Genomic DNA, 19,737 nt, shown 5'->3' with positions numbered 1-19,737 from the left:
AGTCGCAGCACACAGGATCTTCCTTGCATCATGCAGAATCTTTCACTGCTCGGGCTCTCTAGTTGTGGTGTGAGGGCTCTGGAGTACGCAGGCCCAGTAGTTGTGGTGCATGGACTTAGTTGCCCTGCGGCACGTGGGATCTTAGTTTCCTGACCAGGGATTGAGCCCACATCCCCTGCATTTCAAGGCAGGTTCTGGGGTCACCAGGAAGTTCCCCTTAAGCTTTTTCACCAGTGGAACCTGAATCTGCAGCACTGGTTTGGTGGGTGGTTACATGAGATGAGCCTGCAGTGACTGACACAGGCCATAATCAAGGTCTCCCTGGATGTTCACCATCCCCCTCGGCGGTGACTGGTAAAAATGGCAAGTTTGAAGAATATTTAATGACAGGAAATAAGCGAAGCGTGTAACTTCATATAATCCAGATGTCCTTACAGATCTGTTTGTATATGCAGAGGTAAAAAGTCTCAGGGGATGGTTTTGTAGGTGTGTTTTATCTTTTTTTTATAGTTTTCAGTATCTTCCAGATATTCTTTGGGAGCCTCTCAGTATTAAAAAGCATATGTATTACATATGTCAAAGCTTATCAAAACATGCACTTCAAATAATGTGCAGCATAGAATATGTCAGTGACGGTTCCATAAAGCAGTTGAAACAACAAACAAATCCCCCTCACTCCCATCCTGTGTCAGAGTGTTAGAGTTTAGGGTGGGGGCTTGGGGAGGGGGCCCAAATACAGTGGGAGCTGCCATGGCCAAGATGCAGAGTGGACTGAGGGGTGGTGCCAGGAGAGGAAGCAGGTGGTCCCACTGGAGTGGCAGGCACCCTTGGATGTCATGGCCGATGCAGTGTGATGGGCAGGTTGCCAGGGGAATGAGGGCTGTTCGGGGGCAGTAGAGGAGGGGGTGAACCAACCTGCCTGGGAGGGGGGCAGGGACCTAAGTCTTGAGTACAAATTGAGGAAGCAGCTGAGATGGGGAGAAGTGTGCCAGGCAGCAGTGAGAGCCCAGGCAAAGGCATGGGGATGAGCCTGCGTGGCGGGGGTGGGAGTGGGGTTGTTCAAGGGGGTTGACTAGGAAGCAGCCAGCAATCAAGGGCATGAGTGGGCCATGGGAGGGATGGAGAGCAAGGATGTGGCGTCAGGAGTGGCTGAGTCCATGTGGTCAAGGGGATGAATCGGGGCAGGGAGGCGGGTGTCTGCCCAAGGCACCAGAGCCAGGTGGGGCCGGTACCTAAGAGCTGGCTGGAACAGGTGTTTTGCAAGGGACCAGGCAGATGAACAGAGGTGCTGCCCTTGGCAGGCGGGTGGGACTGGCTGTTTAGAGCTGGGGTCCATGTGGGTCCCGGAGGCTGGGCAGCACATGGGGAAGTGTGCCAGGTTTAAGCTTGTCTCCCTCTCTGCCCCCTGATATCTCTGTGGCTTTCTGAAGTCCCTTATTCTCTGTAAGTTTCCTGTTTGAAGGATGTGCTTGATCCATGTGAATTGTCAGCCCTTAATAACCCTTGTACGTCACCACCATCAGGCTTCATGCGGTGGCACTAAAGAGGATGTTTTCTTTCTGACCTTTCAGATCGCCAGTGTTCTGACATCCCGGAGCCCCTCTGTGCTCCTCACGCTGGTAAGTGGCTGGTGTTCAGGGACCAGGCAGCGTCTGTGCGCAGGGAGGGGCTTTGGGGAGCTGCTTGACTCTGCAGAGGTCAGGGCCTTGGGGTGGGATGGAAAACTGTGAGCAGCAGTCACTGGTGATCAGTAGTGACACCTCGGTCTGAATGACTAATCGTGCCCAGGATCACACCCTCCATTCTCTAGTCGCCCTGGGCCGCGTCCTGTCCTGAGGCCACTGTGGACGAGGTGCCTTGCATACTCCAACAAGAGTTAAAACCCGGCTAGAGGATGTATTTGGGTCAGGTTGAGCTCTCGGGGTTTGTTTATCAATTTGCTTCCACCCTGTGCCTCCCTCATTGTTGATAGAATTTGAAAAACACACCCTTTGCATCAGCCCATAAAGGTGCTGGGCTGTGTGGCGTCAGATTTTGGACCCAGGGCGCCAAATAACAGAGGACCTGCGGCAGCCTGGGGCTGGCAGGGGTGCACAGTGCACCCCAGCGGGGTGGGAATGCTGGGGCTGTGAAACGGCTCCAAGAAGAAGCCTGCCTTCGTACACTTCTTCAGCCTTGGGGAGCTTCCAATATGAAGAGTGTACAGAAAGTGACCCTTCTCTCCTTTGTTAATTGATTTTTACAGGAATAGTTTTTTCTCAGTTATTTTTGTTAGCACTTCACATGGTCTCTTTTTTCCACCCTGTTGTTTTGATGGCTGAGAAGAAAAGTTAAGATTGTGGTCACAGTGGGTCCAGTTTGTTTTATTTGGGGGGACGCAATCAGACATCCACCTGAAGGTCTTGAGGAAGAATTAAAAGGGGATTTTAAAGGCCTGGCCTCTCTGGGGATAGCAGATTTTCCTCTGAATCTTTTGTTTTCTCTCCTTCCCTGTCTGAGTTCTACTTGGAGTCTCCTTACAACTAGGGAAAGAGAGGAATGTAGCAGAGTCCCATCGTCACCGGGAAAGTCCCATCCCTCCCGAGTTGGGTCACACCGGCAGCTCTGGCAGGGTCAGATTTGACAGTGTTCTTGGGACACTGTCTGAGGAGCGTGTGTGCACACACACGTGTGCAAGGGAGATGGGTCAGGCTTGGGGGCAGGGGCTTGTGATCGAAGGTGGTCCCAGGCAGCCCGAGCTGGGGTCAGCAAAGTGCTTGGACGAAGGAGACCTTGGTTTCCTCTGCCTTTCAAGCTACAGCAGAGAAAGGAGGGTTGCCCTTCTGCTGGGGCCTGGCCTTTCAGGAAGGGATGGGTTGGCTGGGCCAGGGTGGGGGCTCCCGGTCCTTACCCAGTCCCACAAGGCCCCGTGTGGCAGGTCTATGCCCTCACTCTCCATCTCTCTCCCCAGCGCGGTGTCAACACCGACAGCGGCAGCATCTGCAGGGAGGCCTCCTTCGAGGGCATCAGCAAGTGAGTCCTGGGGCCCCGGGAACCGTCTTCCTACTCCCTCATCTCACATCTTCTCCCCGCAGGCCTGACCCAGTCTATTTATATAAACTAGATGCAAAACACACAAGCAGGGGACTTCCCTTGGCGGTCCATTGGCTAAGACTCCCTGCTTCCAATGCAGAGGGCATGGGTTCTATCCCTGATCAGGGAACTGGATCCCACATGCTGCAGATCATGGCCAAAAAGTTAAAAAGAAAAAACAAAAACCAGAAGGATATTTATAGAAAGGGGTTCAATTTGGTACTTTTGAGGAAATGCTTAGAAAAAAATTTGCTTACATTCAGTTCAAGTTTGACTTTAAGGACCGATGCTACTTCCCTACAGAGCTCCATCATCAAAGTGCTGGCGACCGGGTGCTTAGGGAGCCCTGGCCACTGGGCACACTCAGGGGGCCGTGCACACTCAGGGGGCCGAGTACACACAGCGGGCGGCTGTTTTCCCTCCAGGGACCTGCTCTGACCTTGTGGTCTTCATTCTTACCAGCCCCCTCCCCTCACTCCTGGCTGATGACCCTCTCCCAGTCTGGCTTACAGCTTTCTCCTGTGCCCGCTGCTGCCCCAGTCCCGGGCAGGGGCCCCTGCCTTTCCTGCCCTCACTCCCCAGTGTAGCCCCAGGCGGGGCCCTGGAGCCCTGTTCCCCACTTTAGGCCTCTGTACACAGGAGGGCAGATGTTGGGCACAGAATCTTGCCTGCCTTGCCACCCTCACGCCCTGGCCCCCAAAGAATGTGGCCAGCCAGCCACCCTCATGTCTCTGGGCTGGCTGCTGACTAGCCCTGGCGGGGACGGGGGGTTATCTGCGGGGCCCCAGGCTGCAGCAAACGAGCCCTTGAGGAGAGCACTACCCCTCGGGGCTGCTGAGTGTGGATGGCTTGCTGGCCTGTTCCTCTGGCCCCAGCCCCTCCCGCACCACCCGTCCTCTGCACCAGGGCGTCCTCTGTTGTCCTTTGGTGGACCGCAGCGGTGGCAGAGGAAGCGCCTTATAACTATGTATGAGCCAGAGCCATGGGAGTTTGTGCGTATGTGTGATGTAGGGTGATTAGCAGGGATTATGAGCTCATAAATATGTATCACTTCCCCCAATGATAAGAGCGGCGGGGCAGGGGGAGCGGGTATCAGGTTTGCTGCTTTTCATTGCACGAATCTCTGCATCCTCTCGGGAGTTTCCCAGAGTGGCCTACCTCCCACACCAGCGGTGATTAGCCCAGCTCGTTGAGATGCTGGCCGCGGAGCCGCTGTCTCTTCCCCAGGCCCTTGAGAGGGTGGTGTGGGTGCAGCCGGCTGCTTCCCGTCCCAAGCCTCCCCTGGTCCCCAAGCATAGCCCGATGCCAGCGCTCCCGTGCCCTGTTCACCTGCCTCTGCCAGCACCATGGACCATCTCTGGTCCTACGGGCTGGCCCCTCTGGTCTCAGCGTGGGTCACTACCTTGTGGGGAGGGCCCCAGGCTGGGAGGAGGGTGGGCTTGCCACGTGATGCAGTGAGACCCCACTCATCCAGAGCCTGGCGTGGAGCCAGTGCTTAGTAAACAGTTACCCATGAGCAAACCCCCATCATGCCCCAGTGCCTCTACAAGCCTCAGTTTCCCCAGCTGTGTAGTGGGCCAGTGGACTTTAGAATCTCTGATGACAAGATTCCCGGATGTCAGTGAGCTGTCGGGCTTCTCGGCTGTGGGGTCTTTGCTTGCCCAGCTCCCCAGCCGAGGTCTCTGCTGTGGAGAATGCCTCCCTAGCACCCTGGGCACAGGTGGTGAGGCCAGAGTGGCTGCTGGCTACTCCCTAAAGTTTTCTGGGGGGAGAGGCAGGGGACCCTAGCGACATCATCACTGTCAGTGAGCAGTGAAAGCTGAGGCCCCCTGCTCACTCCCCCGGGAGGATTCCCGCTGTGGGCCGACCCCTCCCTCCATGGAGTAGACCCAGCCTCTTCCCTGCTGCCCCCGGAGTCGCCATGGTCCCTGCCAAGAGCCCAGAGGAGCCTGTGCTCGGCCAATACTCCACCCCACCGTGGGACGCTTTTTGGAGAGCCAGGGCCTGCCTTAGCTTTGCACACGTTCTCAGGCACTAGGTTAGCCCTCTCCAATCCATGGTCCAGTCCAGACAGGGGCTGGCTATGGGCTGCTCCCCAGGCCCCTCACTGCTGGGCTGAGTGCTGCCCCATGCTGGGTGGATTCATTTCCACGCCCACGTGGCAGCAGAGTTTTCTGACTTGGCTGCAGATGAGAGCCCTCCATGCCTTGGGGTCCCCAGGCCCACCTGCAGCACTCACCTCTCTCCTGTCCCCTCACACCTCCCGCTGGGCCCCACACCCCAGTGTGGCGGCCTTCATGTAGCTCTGCCCTCCAGGGTTGCTCCATTTGGGTGCCCTCACCCCGCACGCGTGGTCACTGACCTCGGGTCCCCTGCCAGCGCCTTCCCTATGGAAAAGTCATGTTCAGATTCCTGGGGTCTGGGTGCAGTCCAGCCCGCTGCCAGCACTCTAGTTCTGCCACCTCCCGGACCCTGTTTCCGAGCTGGCGGGGCCCTTGTCCTCCAGAGCCGCGGGGCTCAGTGACCGAGTTCACCTGCCTGCCGCGAGCCTCTCCAGCTGTTTTCGGGGATAATAATAGCCTGTTTCCTAAGCAAGATGAATCTTGCTGTCGTCCTAGTTTCCAGTACTAAGCTGCTGCTATCCTCGGTCACTTCTCATTGCCCTAATGAAGTGCCTTATTCCTGGAATTTTGTTTTTAACCGTTTTGAACTTCTCTGCAAACCTCCCACCTTAGATCCTTATTTGACCTCTGGCAGAAGTTCAGGATCCGGCCTCTCAATTTGTCCTAATGGGCCACCCCCAGCCACCTTGATCCCTTGACTTGGGGTAGGAGGGAGCTTGTGGCAGAACAATGGCCTCACCTGTCCACCCATGCCTGACCCTCCTGGCCCTGGTCCAGCCTAGTGATTGGGCTGTGACTGTCTCTCCAGGTGTGGCTCCTCAGGGTTGGCTGCCTCGGGCCTGACACCTTGTCAGAGGCGGGGGTGGCTGTGGTTTGATCCTGGGAGCCTTTAGGCCTCCCTCAGCCTTCCCAGATCAGGGCCAGGCCTCCTGCTGCCCACGGCAGGGTTTGTACCAGGCATCACAGTGGTGGCATCGGCAGAGGATCGGGAGCAGGGAGGCAGAGGCAGGCTGGGGGCGGTAGACGTGTGCTGGGTTCTCCCCATGGCATGGGGCCCCCGCACTCATCCGGGAGGTACCCTCTGCTTCTGGGACACGCCCCACCCTCATGGGCTCTGGTGGGCTTTGTTTTTATTTTTTACATAATTATGATATGCTCGCGTAGAGAGCTCTTAACTCACACAGAGGCGAAAGCAAGGTGGGGCTTTGTCCTTCCTGGGGGGCAGGGTGTGCTATGCTGGGCTGAAGGGAGCGGGGTGGGGGCAGGCCTCCTGCTCAGCTGGACTCTGGCCCAGGCCACAGCTCCCACGAAGGTGCAGGAGGAGCAGGCCCCGAAGGGGCTCTGGACACAGGGTAGGGTCCAGCGTCCATTGCCAGGTGCTGGCGAGGGCAGGGCCAAAGCTGGTCTGTGGAGAGGACAGCTTTGCCGTAAACACGGCTTCTTCCCGTGGGCTGCACGTACCACTGGGCCTGCCGTAGCGGGTTCCTGCAGCCTGGGCTCCAAGGCAGACATAAGTCTTTGTTAGCAATCTGAGGGGGTAGACTTGATTTTCCTGAGAGACAGACAGACCCTGGCTCTGAAGGGAGCGAGATTATCTGTGGGGGACCACCCTTTTGGCCTGAGACCGCTCCTTCCGAGGCGGGCAGGCTGCCCAGGAGCCCCAGGCGGGGGCCATTAGCTCAGAGCGCTTTGTTTCACGCCGTTGTCTGACAGAGAAATATGGTCGATATTTTACATCAGCTGGTTGTTCAGGATAAGCATATTTCTTATCTTTTGGCATTTACTTAAATTGCCTTGCGCACTTGAAGACAATCGGTTACAAATTAATTCCGTTTAAATAAGCGGTTAAATATGAAATTGCTGAATTGGGGGGTTATTAATACAGGAATATTAATGTTCAGAGATGTGAATTTTTAAACCCAAGAAATAGAAGAACATTATTAAAACCTGACAATTACAATAAAATGCTGGTCTGTGATGGGGGGACCAGTGGCTCTCTGGTTCCTGTTAACTTATGTATCAAGGTAGCAGTTCAGATTGAGGTTCTGATTCTGGCTCATGGAATTTCCATGAGTCTCCTGAAGAGACAAGAGCCCGTCCCAGCCCCCAGAGTTGGTGGAGTGGGAAGCCTTCGGGGCCTGTTCTCCATCCTCAAGTTGGAAACTAGGGAGGAGCCTGGGGGCTGGGGCAGGGCTGGCTGGGCCCGTACTGCTCACTTTGCATCATCCAGCCCACAGGTGGAGCCCACCAGGCAGGCACCCTCTGCTTCTAGGACACTCTTCACCCTCATGGACTCTGGTGGGCTTTTTTTTTTTTTCCCACATAATAATTACATGTTCGTTGTAGAAAGGTCTAACTAGCACAGAGGCAAAAGCAAGGAGCTTTCCAATTTCATGACCCTAAGTTAAACCATCAACATTGTAGTGAATGTCTTTTGGACTCTTATGTGTGTGTCTGAGTGTGACTCTCTGAGTGTTTTTGTGTCTCATGTGTACGAATCTGTATATTTCTGTATGTGTGTATATTTGGATGTGGATCTTTGTTAGTCTAAGTGTATGCCTTTTTGTGTGTGTATTTGCCCATGTCCGTGAATATACATCCATGTGTGGGTCTGCATGTGCCTCTTTTTTAAGCATATGCCCTCATGTGTGTGTGTCTGTGTGTCTGCATCTGGGTCTTTGTGCTGGGTCACCTTGCTGTCCGTATGTGTGTGTGAGCACATGTGTATATGTATGTATGTTTTGTAATGTGAGATTTTATTGGCATGTTTGGCTTTTGAAGAGATAGGCCATTGCTTTTCCCAGCATCAAAGTGACATTTGGCAGAATGGGAGACAGAATCTCTATTGCCATCTTTATTTATGTCATCTGCTTCTCTGTTCTTCACTCTGCACCACATTGGCTGTCTGTGGTCGCTTTGATATTTCACAAGTAGGGCTTGATTCTACAACATTTTGCTTGACTTTGCAGTAAGTAGTCTTATTTTTCTAGTTAGGGATCCTGAAAGCTTTCATACTGTGAAAACCTCTCAGCCTGCCAGTACCTCCTTCTCTCTCCTCTCCCCTTTCCCTTTCTCTTCTTCAGCCAGGAGTGGGGGTGCTAGCTACACAACCAAGGCATTAGATAGGTGTTTTCAAACACCCGTCATTGAGGCCCTGGAGAATTCCTGATTGCTCACAATCCTGTATGCCCTGCGTGCAATCTCCTGGCTTGAGATGGAGCAGGACTCAGAATCCCGAGGGTCGAAGGCCTGCCAAGGCTTCTCTGCTGAGGCCCATGCATTGTGCCGGGCCGCATTGTGCTTCCCCGGCTGTCTCACTGATAGCTTGAGCTCTGAGGCATATGTGACACCAGTCTCAGGGGTTTGCCCCAGCCTGATCTTTTTGTTTCTTGGGTTCCGTTTCCAGTTATGTTCACTTTACCAAAGAACAACTTGCTTTCTATTTGCTTTCTATTTCATTGATTTTTGCTTTGAAAAGTTTCTAATCTCTTTACATTTTGTTTGTTCTTTCTCTAGCTTCTTGAGAAAGAAGAAAGGCATTTCCGGGAAAGAAGTTTAGATCACTGGTTTTCAATTTTTCTTTTCTACTACCTACATTTAGAGCTTTAAATTTTCCTCTAAGCACTGCTTTAGCTGCAGTTCACCAGTTAGGCTATTTCATGTTTTTATTTTCTAATTTTATTATTATCTCCTCTTTGAAGAGTGGATATTTAGAAGTTTATTGCTTAATTCTCAATTTTGGATTTTATATTTTTCTTTCTGTTACTGATTTCTAATTTAATTCTATTGTAATCAGTGAATGTTCTCTGTATTTCAGCCCTTTGAAATTTGTTGAAACTTTCTACATATGATCATTATGATAAGTGTTTCATGTGTACTTAAAGAGAGCACAGTTCACAGCATGTAGGTTGTAATGTTCTGTATATGTCAATGAAGTTAAGTTGGTTAAGTGTATTGTTTATATCTTCTGCATCTTTACTGATTTCTCTGTTTGCTTGTTCTGTCATCCAAAGAGGTATGTGAAAATCTCAAACTATTCTTGTTGATTTATCTGTTTCCGTTTCTGTTCTGAGAAATTTTAGAAATCAATTTTATTAGAATAAAATTTGTATGTAATAAAATTAATTATGTATATATTCAGTAAGTTTTTAAAAACAGTTTTGTCAGGATATAATTCATATGCCTTACAATTGACTCACTTAAACTATACAATTAAATGGTTTTTGTATGTTTATAGATTTGTGCAATTATCATCACAGCCAACTTTATAATATTTTCGTCATCCATAAAGAAACCTTATATCCATTAGCAATCATTCCCTTGCCCACCACTAATCTACTTTCTATCTTTGTAGATTTGCCTACATTAGTATTTGATATAAATGGAATCCTGCAATAAATTGCCTTCTATATCTGGCTTCATTCACTTACTGTGTTTTCAAAATTCATCCATATTGTAGCATGAATCAATACTTTGCTCATTTTTACGGCTGAAAAATATTCCAGTCTATGGATGTATTGGTTTCTGTTTGCATAATATATCTTTTCCTATCCTTTCACTTTCATCTTGTGTCTTTGAGTCTAAAGTATCTCTTTAGAGCATATAGTTGAGTTATTTTTTGCATCTATTCTGTCAATCTTTGTCTTCTAATTAGAAATTTTAATCCATTTACATCTAAATTACTGATAAGGAAGATCTTTTTTATGCCATTTTGTTTTTAGTTTCCTGTGTCCTATATTATTTTTATTTCTCAGTTTCTCCATTACTCTCATTCTTTGTGTTTGAGGTTTTTGCAGTATTCAGTTTTGATTCCTTTTTTATTTTGCTTTCTGTATATTTTAGTTATTTTCTCAGTGGTTACCCAGAGGATTACAAATGACCTCTTAAACTTATAATAATATAGTTTGCATTAATAGCAGCTGGTTTCAGTAGTACACAAAAAGTATGCTGTCTTCCTTTGTGCTGTTATTGCATACAGGTTGCATCTTTATACATCTTGTGGTGATCTACACAGGTTTATAATTATCGCTTTATGCAATTGTCTTTTAAATCAGATAGGAGAAAACTAGGACTTAGAAACAAATAATGCATTTACACTGTTCCTATACTTGCCTATGTAATTACCTCTACCCCTGCCTTTTTTCTTCTCATTTGAATCCTAGTTACTCTAGTAACTCCTTTCACTATAGTCTGAGAGATCCCTTTTGATATTTCTTGTAGGCTAGATCTTCTAGTGATGAATTCTCTCAGTTTTCATTTATCTGGAACTGTTTTAATTTCTTTCATTATTTGAAGCATAGCTTTGCTGGATATGGAATCTTGATGGACAGATTTTTTTTTTTTCTTTTAGCACTTTGAATATGTCATCTTATATTCTGTCTTCTGGCTTCTGTAGTTTCTGATGAGAAATCAGCCATGAATCTTATTAAAGATTCTTTGTATGTGATAAATTTATTTTCTCTTACTGCTTTTAAGATTTTCTTTTGACAGTTTGATCATATGTCTGGGAGTGGATCTCTTTGAGTTTATCCTACTTGGAGTTCGTTAAGCATTATGGAAATTAACACTGATATTTTTCATTAAATTGGGAAAGTTTTTGGCCATGATATTTTCAAATATTCTGCTTCACTATCACTCTCCTTTTCTTCTGGGACTTCTGTTATGTACATGTTGGTACACTTGATGGAAGCAGCTATGCTCCCTGTCTAGTGAGGGTGGAAGATTGTGTTTTGCAGCCAAGCAGCTTGTTCTCCAACTGACTGCACTTGGAGGACATGGCCTGAGCTGCCAAGTCTGCTGCAGGAAGTGAGCAGCAGGCCTTCTGTTGTCCAGAGAGTCATGAAGTTAAAGTTCTCTTGATTAGATCTTCTCTCAGTATGTCTTTTATTTATTTATTTATGGCTGTGGTGAGTCTTCGTTGCTGCGTAGGCTTTTCTCTAGTTGTGGCTAGCGGGAGCTGCTTTCTAGTTGTGGTGCATGGACTCCTCATTACGGTGGCTTCTCTTACTGCAGAGCATGGGCTCTGACACTTAGGCTCATAGTTGTGGCTCCTGGGCTCTATAGGTTTAATACTCATGACACACAGGCTTAGTTGCTCTGAAGGATGTGGGATCTTCCCGGATCAAGGATCAAACCTGTGTCTCCTGCATTGGCAGGTGGATTCTTTACCACTGAGCCACCAAGGAAGCCCTCTTGATGTGTCTTGAATGAAATATTTCTTGCTGGGAGATGAATAGACTGTTGAACTAATGGACTTGACTTGTTTTCTCTCCGTAGGTTCAATGTCAACAACACCATTCTTCATCCGGAGATCGTGGAGTGGTGAGTATGGCTTGTGGCTGTTGGTTGTGCTCAGCCCAGGAAGGGGAAAGACCCCGCTGTTCCCACCCACCCTGTCTCAGGGAGCCCCTCAGGCAAGCTGGTCACTAGAAGCTCTTCTCTCAGCCTCTTCTGTTTTGTTCTTTTGTCGGTTGGTCTGTTTTTCCAGAAGGGCATGAGTCACTCGAGTGTCAATTGTATTTCTCCCTTTCTTTATTTAGAAGTTTTTAAAACGAAATCTTAACTGTAAAGGAGCCAAAGTTACATAGCTCAGTTAAAGTTGATAGTGAAAGGAATAAAAGTAAACCTCATACATAATTCCATAACCCAAAAGGCAAACATGTTTTCCTCATGTCACATGTATGTCTTAACTAGTTGGCCTCCTTTTCACGTGTCTTACGTTGCCCGCTCGCTTCCCAGGCCAGAACCGGTAGCCCCTGCCTGCCGTGTTGTTTCTGTTGGGTCACAGCAGGGTGACGTGCCTCCAGTGCGTCCCAGAAGAGACCCTTCAACTCTGATCGCTGCCAGTTTTCCTACGCCATCGAGGTGCTCTTGGGTAGCACTAAAACATGTTTTATTTGTCATGTGGCTGCACTTATTGTGAAGAGAGGAGAGGGGAGAGGCAGGGCCTTTGCCACGTCATCCCCGGACTGGGAGGTGTGTGGATGCCTCACGTCTGACCCTAAGGCCATTAGTCAAGTTCACCCTCTGGTTGGGAGACCTCGCCCATCTAGTCTTGGGAACACTGTGGCCTGAGGGTGAGCACGGGTTGGCTCATGAGGTTGGGGGGCAACTCAGAGCAGGGGAGAAGGAGAGCATAATCCAGGCCAAGGGGCCACTTGTTCAAAGGCTGGAGATGAGAAAGATTGGTGGCTCTGTGGCCAGCCTAGGGCCACTCACTGTGGAAGTGACCCCTGAGGTTGGTCAGAGAGACGGGCAGGGGCCAGGCAGGCCATACTGTCTGCCCAGACCTTGTCTTGAGACAGTGGAACCAGAAGAGTGGTGGGATCAGCTTTGTGATTTTTTAAGTCGTGGGGCAGGAATGGGAGCAGGCTGCCAATTAGGAGGCTGCTGCAGGGTCCAGGTGGCTGTGGAGGGCTGGGGTAGGTGGCAGAGTTGAGAGTAAAGGGCAGTCAAGCAGAACGCTCCTGAGAGGAACTGGCCTTGGTGCCTGAGTGAAGGGCACAGTTGAAGGTGACTCTGGGTTTTTGTCCTGATTAACTCTGGGTGGTGTGTCACTGAGATGGGGCTGGTGCTGTGGCCGATGAGGGACTTGTTTGTGGTGTGTTGAGTTTGAGGCAGGTGCCAGTGGGAGAGAGGCTGAGCCAGAGGCGAAGATCTGAGGGCTGGTCGACTGGCATCTGTACCAACCCTTGGGAGAGCTGGGGGCTGGCGGGCCAGCAGCTCTGTCGGCAGCCCTGGCCAAGTGCCCGGCATGGCTGCACACTTGGAGCATGAGGGCCTGTGTCTTGCCAGTTCACAGCCACCTCTTTTTATTTTTATTTTTTTAATTTAAAAATATTTGTGTATTTTATGTTTTTATTTGGCAGAGCCGGGTCTTAGTTGCAGCAAGCGGGATCTTCCTTATGGCATGTGGAATCTTTAGTTTCAGCATGCAGGAGCTGTTAGTTGCAGCGTGAGAACTCTTAGTTGCAGCCTGTGGGACCTAGTTCCCTGGCTGGGAATTGAACCCAGGCTGGCTGCGTCGGAAGCACAGGGTCTTAGCCAGTGGACCACCAGGGAAGTCCCCCATCTCTTATTGTTTATATGAAGTAACATGCCTGGCCCCTCCGTAGCCCGCAGCCAGCAGAAAAATAAATCCTGGATGCCCAGGAACCGTGTCTGCTCCTCCTCGTTACATCCCTCACAGCTGCTGACACTCTGGGTGCTTTGGAGACCAGGGCTGGTTGTGCACCTCGCATCTCCAGAGGGACAAGTCATTAGTTTGTCATTTTGGAACAAGCGCACTTTAATTCTAGTGACATTTCCAATGCTCTGAGGTAGATCCTGCACTCATAAACTACTTCCCAGTCTTATTAAAGCCTTTAGCAGAGAGGACTTACTTGGCATTTGATGGCCATGGAACTATTTTAGCAATGTCAGACCGTGCTTACAGCCTCAGGGGTGTGTTTAGCAGCGTGGGTTCCGGCCTCTGTAGTGACTGCAGTCATTCTTGGCAGGCTCGGTCACCATCCTCGCCCTCCTCTCTGGTCACTGACGGAAGGACTCTGGGTGGGACCGTGGGCAGGCCCCTCATTTATGGGGGAGACTGGCCTTCCGTGGTGTTAAATTATGGCTCATTGATGTGTCTTCGGGCCCTGTGTCCTGGCTGCTTTTACCACCCTCTTTTTCTCGGCTCCACGGAGAGAAGTTACCTGGGGTGATGGAAGAAGTGTCCAGTCAGGCATATCCAGATTCTATCCCCAGCCCATCCTTACACGCCCTCTCGCCCCACGGGAAGTCACTTAACTTTTGTGAGCCTCAGCTTCTACATCTGTAAAATGGGGATGTAATGCCTAACTCACAGCATGCATGTGAAGATGCGTGTTGCCTAACAATTACCACAGACCGAGTGGCTTACAAGCAACCAAAGTTTATTTCTCACAGTTCAGAAGACTGGGAGGTTCAAGGCCAAGGCGCGGGCCCACTGTCTGGTTCATAGACGGTGCCTTCACGTTATGTCCTCAAGTGGCAGAAGGGGTAAGGGAGTCCTCTAGAGTGTCTTTTATAAGGGTGCTAATCCACATTCATGAGGGTTCCACCCTCATGACCTAAAGCACCCCACAAAGTTGCTACCTCCAAACACCATCACACTGGAGATAGGTTTCAACCTATAAATTTGAGGGGAACACAGCATTCAGTGTACAACACACCACACCTCAGTTTTCTCAACTGCAAAGTATATGTGGTCTCCCTTGGTGAATGGCTCAAAGACTGAGGGCAGAAATCAAGTGACGACACATCCTGGTAATAATGGCAGTCACTTATTTTGGCTGCACTGGGTCCTCCTGGCAGCCCACGGGCTCCCAACATGTGGGAATTACGGCTTCCCAGGTGGCACAGTGATAAAGAATCTGTCTGCCAATGCAGGAGATGCAGGTTCAGCCTCTGATTTGGGGGGATCCCCTGGAGGAGGAAGTGGCAACCCACTCCAGTATTCTTGCCTGGGAAATCCCATGGACAGAGGAGCCTGGTGGGCTACAGTCCGTAGGGTTGCACAGAGTCAGACATGACTGAGCAACTGAGCACGCACATGTGGGATCTTAGTTCCCCGACCAGGGATTGAACCCACGTCTGATGCATTGGAAGGTGAATTCCTAACCCCTGGTCCACCAGCTGTCACCTTTTGAGGCTTCCTGTGTCCCAGATGCTGTGCTAAGCACTCGACACCCATCACCTCATTTGAAGAGACATTTTATTTACGTTATAAGGTAGGATTCTGATCATCCCCATGCTGCAGGTGGGCAGACTGAGGCACAGGGAAATGATTTGCCCAAGAAGAGGCCAGGAGCTGAGCCCAAGCCAGTGGCTCTAGGCTCAGATACCGCCCCATGTGGCTCTGAGGAGCATCTTGTGGCGTGTGGGTGCTGCCTGAGTATCAGCCACTATCAGTTCATTCTTGGCCACCCGACATGCTCAGAGCCCCTGGAATAGATCTCATGTGAGGCCAGGGTGTGGTGGGGTGGAAGAACCATGCCCTGCTACCCACATGCACCCCAGCTCCCAGGTGGCAGCTGGCCTGGGGATTTGGGATCCTTCCTGGAGACTGTCTGATTCAGAGGCCTCTCCTAGCACAGGAGAAGCTTCCCTTCCCATTTTTGTTTGGTGTCATTCATTTCCTTTCTATGACTGCTTTTATTGTTTTCCATTCACTTGAGCAGTACCTTTTTGATTTCTTGTAAATTCCTCTATAATCATACTCTTCTTCCCCCACAAACATGTGATCATAACTGATCATTTCTTTCCTTACGCCGGGTATTGCAGTGGGAGCGTGGAGGTCAAAAGTTGAAACTTAATAAGAGCAGGCGTCTCACTTCCATAATTTAGGCTGTGGTTCTGCTTTCCTGTTTGGCAGATGATTAAATTGATCTGAAGGTGGGTGAGGAAATAAAAGGAGATGCCTCTGTGCTGTCTAATAGCTCGGTGCTGTGGGTTTTAGTTCAGCACCTCTGGAAACGTCACAAAAGAGCAAGCATGTCAGCCATTGCCACGTACCTTTTCGGGTTTTAAGTGAGACCATGTTAACTTGAGTCCTATGCCAGTGTTGGAGCTGTTAGTGACACTGGGCGGAGGTGGCCTGTGTGTATTCATCAGGCGGTGGGGTGACCCTTCTGTTTCTACTGCCCTGCCTTTCTGTGCCCAGGAGATGGTGAGGTGTGGATGGTTTGGGGCAGACGTGCATCAGGATCCTGCATCCTGGGTAACGTGGCCCAAATTAGAAAGGGTACATGGATGATGACCTAGATTCTCTGACCTGTATGTGGAAAGCATTCCGGTAGGATTGCTGTCTTTGCCTCCCAATGAATAGGCATTTAGCCCTAAGTCAACCAGAAAGCGGAGTGGAAAGTGGGGACCTGAGATTAGAGGGAGAACCTGGCTTACCATGGGCCAGAAGGCTGGACACAGGATATGGGGGCATTAGGCCCCGGTCCCAGCCCTCCCCCCACGTGGGCCACGACTGCCTGGCCCCCGTCAGTTTTCAGGCACTCTCAACTACCAGCTGAGCTCAACCACCGTTTTCTTTCTTCGCAGCTCTGGTTTCTCTGAGAGGACGTATTGATCGAGCTTCCTGAGAATATGTAATTCCAACCAGCTCTTTCCTTTCCCTCCCTCCTGTTGTTCCGGGATTTTACCCTTTTCGTCCCTGGGTCGTGGCGTAGGGAAGGAATGGCCACGTGGGTGCGGGGGTATTGAAATCCTGCCCATGGCTCCCGCAGAACTTGCCTCTGCACATCCATCTCTGGGAGAGACGAAATTCCTGTCCCTTTCAAATGGGTTTTTGTTCAACACTGTGACACTTCGATGCTTAGAGACTGATTTTGGAAATCCTTCATCCTGTCTTGCTACTGTTTTAATCAGTGGAGCATTCAGACTTTACTTAATTGATGTCTTAATCCTGGGTTTAATGCCCAGAGGCAGTTTTGTGACCTGTGAATATTTAAGGGAAAGGGAAAAAAAGATTGCACAAATGGATCTCAGCCTGGTCCGGTTATTGTCGTTTTAGGCCTGTAGCCGGGGATTCTGGGCCTTCACCCCCTCTCTCCCCTCCTCTCCCCTCCTCTCATGTGGGGCTGCCTTTCTCCTTGAGCGGCCTCCTGATATGGTGGTACTCACAGGCCTGGCCATGAGCAGGGGGCTCTGCCTGAGTGTCCTCATCTGCACACGTCAGGCACCTCCTCTTGCTGCTAGAAGAGCCTGAACTGCTTTCTGCCCAGACATCTGAAGGGCATCAGTGCCATCCTGTCCTGAGCATTGTTGGTCCCCTGATGCTTCATGGAGGAGGTGACCTCCATCCTCTACTGGGGATGGACACCTCGCAGGTGATGTTTCTAACCCCACCCCATACATCCTTGGGCTGAGCAAAGCTGGGGCTCAGTGTGACACTCAGCATCCTTCCATCACTCCAAGGCTGCTGGGCCTACAGAGGCCAAACCATGGCCAAACCACTTGCCTTTTTGTGCTCGGCAATAAAGGAAACAGCTTTCTCAACCTCAGGGCAGCACAGTCTTCTTGCAGATGAGGAGAAACTGTGCAGAACACTGGAAAGTCTTACTGCTTCCTGCCACGGTCCTAAAGATAGTTTCCCGTGCTTGTGTTGTGGAGTTAACGGGGCCAGGCTGGGACCCCCAGGACCAGGGCGAGACGTCAGCCCTAGAGCACCCATGGGCAGTCGGGTTAGCCGGCACACGCAGCTGTCTGGGCCCTTAAAGCATGGATTCAACAAGGCCAGGCCTGGGCTCAGCAGGCTGGCTTCACTGGAGAACTGCCTTCTCGGGACAGTTCACCCTGGTTCTGTTTGATTTTTTTTTAACATGACTAAAAATATAAGTCCTGAGTAAATCAGCTAGAGGTCGAGTTTGTCATCTTCCCCAAAGTAAAATTAGAAAAGAAAACAGGACTCTGGGCCTCAGATAGCTCGACATGCTTATCAGCTCTGATGGGAGGGGGCATGGTTTTGGGCTCCCAGAGCCCTCTCTCCTTGGCTGGTGGAGCCTCTTCCCTGCTTATTTCAACACTGAGGGTGTCCAGGCTGCAGAGAGGAGGGGAGTGGAGAGCCTTGGAGGTATATATGCTGGCAAGTGAGTATAAGAGCCTGTGAGGTGGGCTCCTGGGGCTCAATCACTGGGGCTGCCTCTTCCTACCTGGGTGGTGGGGGGCGGGCAGTGGTGGGGCAGGGTCAGGCAGTTGAGGCCTGGGGAGGCTGTGTTTCCCCGTCCTGCCCCGGATCTGCCAGGCTGGGCAACATCCCACACTGACCTAGGGAACAACCCAGGGTGGGCAAGAGTGGGGAGGCCTCTTTTTCTTTTTGAGATGCGCCATTCTCTCTCCTGGTTGGAAGTGAGGTGTTTTCCAGCTTTGGTTTCAATGCTCAGGTCCTGTGTGTCTGCTCAGGGCCAGGTACTGTTTTGGCTCTGGGAACCTTCTCTCAGGGACCATGGGTGGGAGACTTAAATGAAAAAGAAACTACAAGCCTGATCGCTTACTGCACAGGGAATAGAGGGAGGGGATTTTGCCTGGTGAGGGACTGGATGGAGCCAGCCCTGAGAAAGGGGCATTTCAGGTGGAAGCCAGAGAATGAAAAGGCAAGAATCAGTTCCAGGCAGAGGGGTCCCTGGTCGGGGACGGGGGAGGAGGCTGCAGCTAAGTGATGGAGATAGGTCAGGTGGGCCCTGGAGAGCCTCAGGGTCCCAAGATAGGATTGTTGTTGTGGTTTTTAACTGAAGTAGACCCTGATGCTGGGAAGGATTGAAGGCAGGAGGAGAAGGGGACGACAGAGGACGAGATGGTTGGATGGCATCACTGACTCAACGGACATGAGTTTGAGCAAACTCTGGGAGATGGTGAAGGACAGGGAAGCCTGGAGTGCTGCAGTCCACAGGGCCACAAAGAGTCAGACACGACTGAGCGACTGAGCAACAATAGTTGATTTACAGTGTCATATTAGTTTCAGGCATGCAGCACAGCGATCCAGTTATTTTTCACACACAAATATTCCCTTATAGGTTATTACAAAATATTGAGCATAGGTCCTTGTTTTAACTTCGTCTGGACATCTAGGGACTACTAAAGGTTTTAAGCCAGGGAATGCCTGGTCATATTTGCATTGTCTGAAGAGCCACAGCTGTGGTCCAGGAAGCAGATGGGGCTGGAGGCCAGAAGAGCCAGGAGAGGTGGTCCAGGCTGGGGGCGGTGGGGCAAAGAGAAAGGGGAGGCATGAGAAGGTGCGGAGGTGGGATCACAGCCCCTGGTCATCAGTTGGATGTGGGAGTGATGAACAGATGAGAGAGAGGTCGCCCAGGTCTGTGTATTAGGCAGTGGGGATGGGCAGCTGTGGCTGGAGGTGGGAGCTCAAGGAAGGATGGGAGTCTCTTCCCTGCTGAGCTGGGGGTGCCTCGGGAGTCCTGCAGGTAGAATGCAGCTGAGAGGCCTATATCTGAGCCAGGGGTTTGGAAGCAGGTTGTGTGGCAAAGCTCAGGGTGTGGGGTGCAGGGAGGGGAGGACCCAAGAGAGATGGAGGAGGTGAGGTGGCTGAGGATGGGCCAGTGGAGGCAGGCGTCTTGGTGCCTCTTGCTTTCAGGAGGTCACTGATGCCTCTGGGCTTGTGAGAAGGTCATCCCATACATTGGTGGCAGGAGAGCTGGGAGAGTGGCGGGGGCCGAAGGAGACAAGGAGAGGGGAGAAGGTAAGGGAGAAGCCAGGGAAGAGGCTCGTAAAAGCTCTTCTCCCAGGGCAAGGACTGTCCGGGTTTCCTTTCTGGAAACAGGGCCAGGAGTTGGGGAGAAAGCTTGGCCAGAGGAGGAGGTGAGCGGTCATGGAGCTTCCAGGAAGAGCGGCAGGTGCGGAGCCCAGGTGTGCATGTTAGGGGGCTGAGCCTCACTGGTAAGAGGGCACGCCTTCCCTTGTACCAGTTTGGGGGACAGTATGGGGGGAGGGCTTGGGAGTTCGGAGAAAAGGTGAGAGCACACCTGCCTGCCGGCTTCCGCGTTCCCCAGGAGGCAGGAGG

At 50.9% G+C, this 19,737-nt stretch overlaps 1 protein-coding gene across 3 annotated transcripts in view; it reads left to right on the top strand.

The window, feature by feature from the left end:
- The window catches only part of PEPD (peptidase D), a 118,657-nt gene that overhangs the window by 22,107 nt on the left and 76,813 nt on the right, over window positions 1-19,737 (top strand). For all 3 annotated transcript variants that reach the window (XM_061138963.1, XM_061138962.1, XM_061138964.1), the window contains exons 5-7: window positions 1,572-1,619; window positions 2,951-3,012; window positions 11,472-11,516. In XM_061138963.1, coding sequence (XP_060994946.1) covers window positions 1,572-1,619; window positions 2,951-3,012; window positions 11,472-11,516 — 155 coding nt within the window. The remainder of the gene's footprint in view (window positions 1-1,571; window positions 1,620-2,950; window positions 3,013-11,471; window positions 11,517-19,737) is intronic.

This window comes from Dama dama, chromosome 4 (assembly GCF_033118175.1).
Source record: "Dama dama isolate Ldn47 chromosome 4, ASM3311817v1, whole genome shotgun sequence".
Classification (NCBI taxonomy): domain Eukaryota; kingdom Metazoa; phylum Chordata; class Mammalia; order Artiodactyla; family Cervidae; genus Dama; species Dama dama.
The sequence above is the reverse complement of the archived record's forward strand: the minus strand, read 5'-3'. Positions and strand labels throughout refer to the sequence as shown.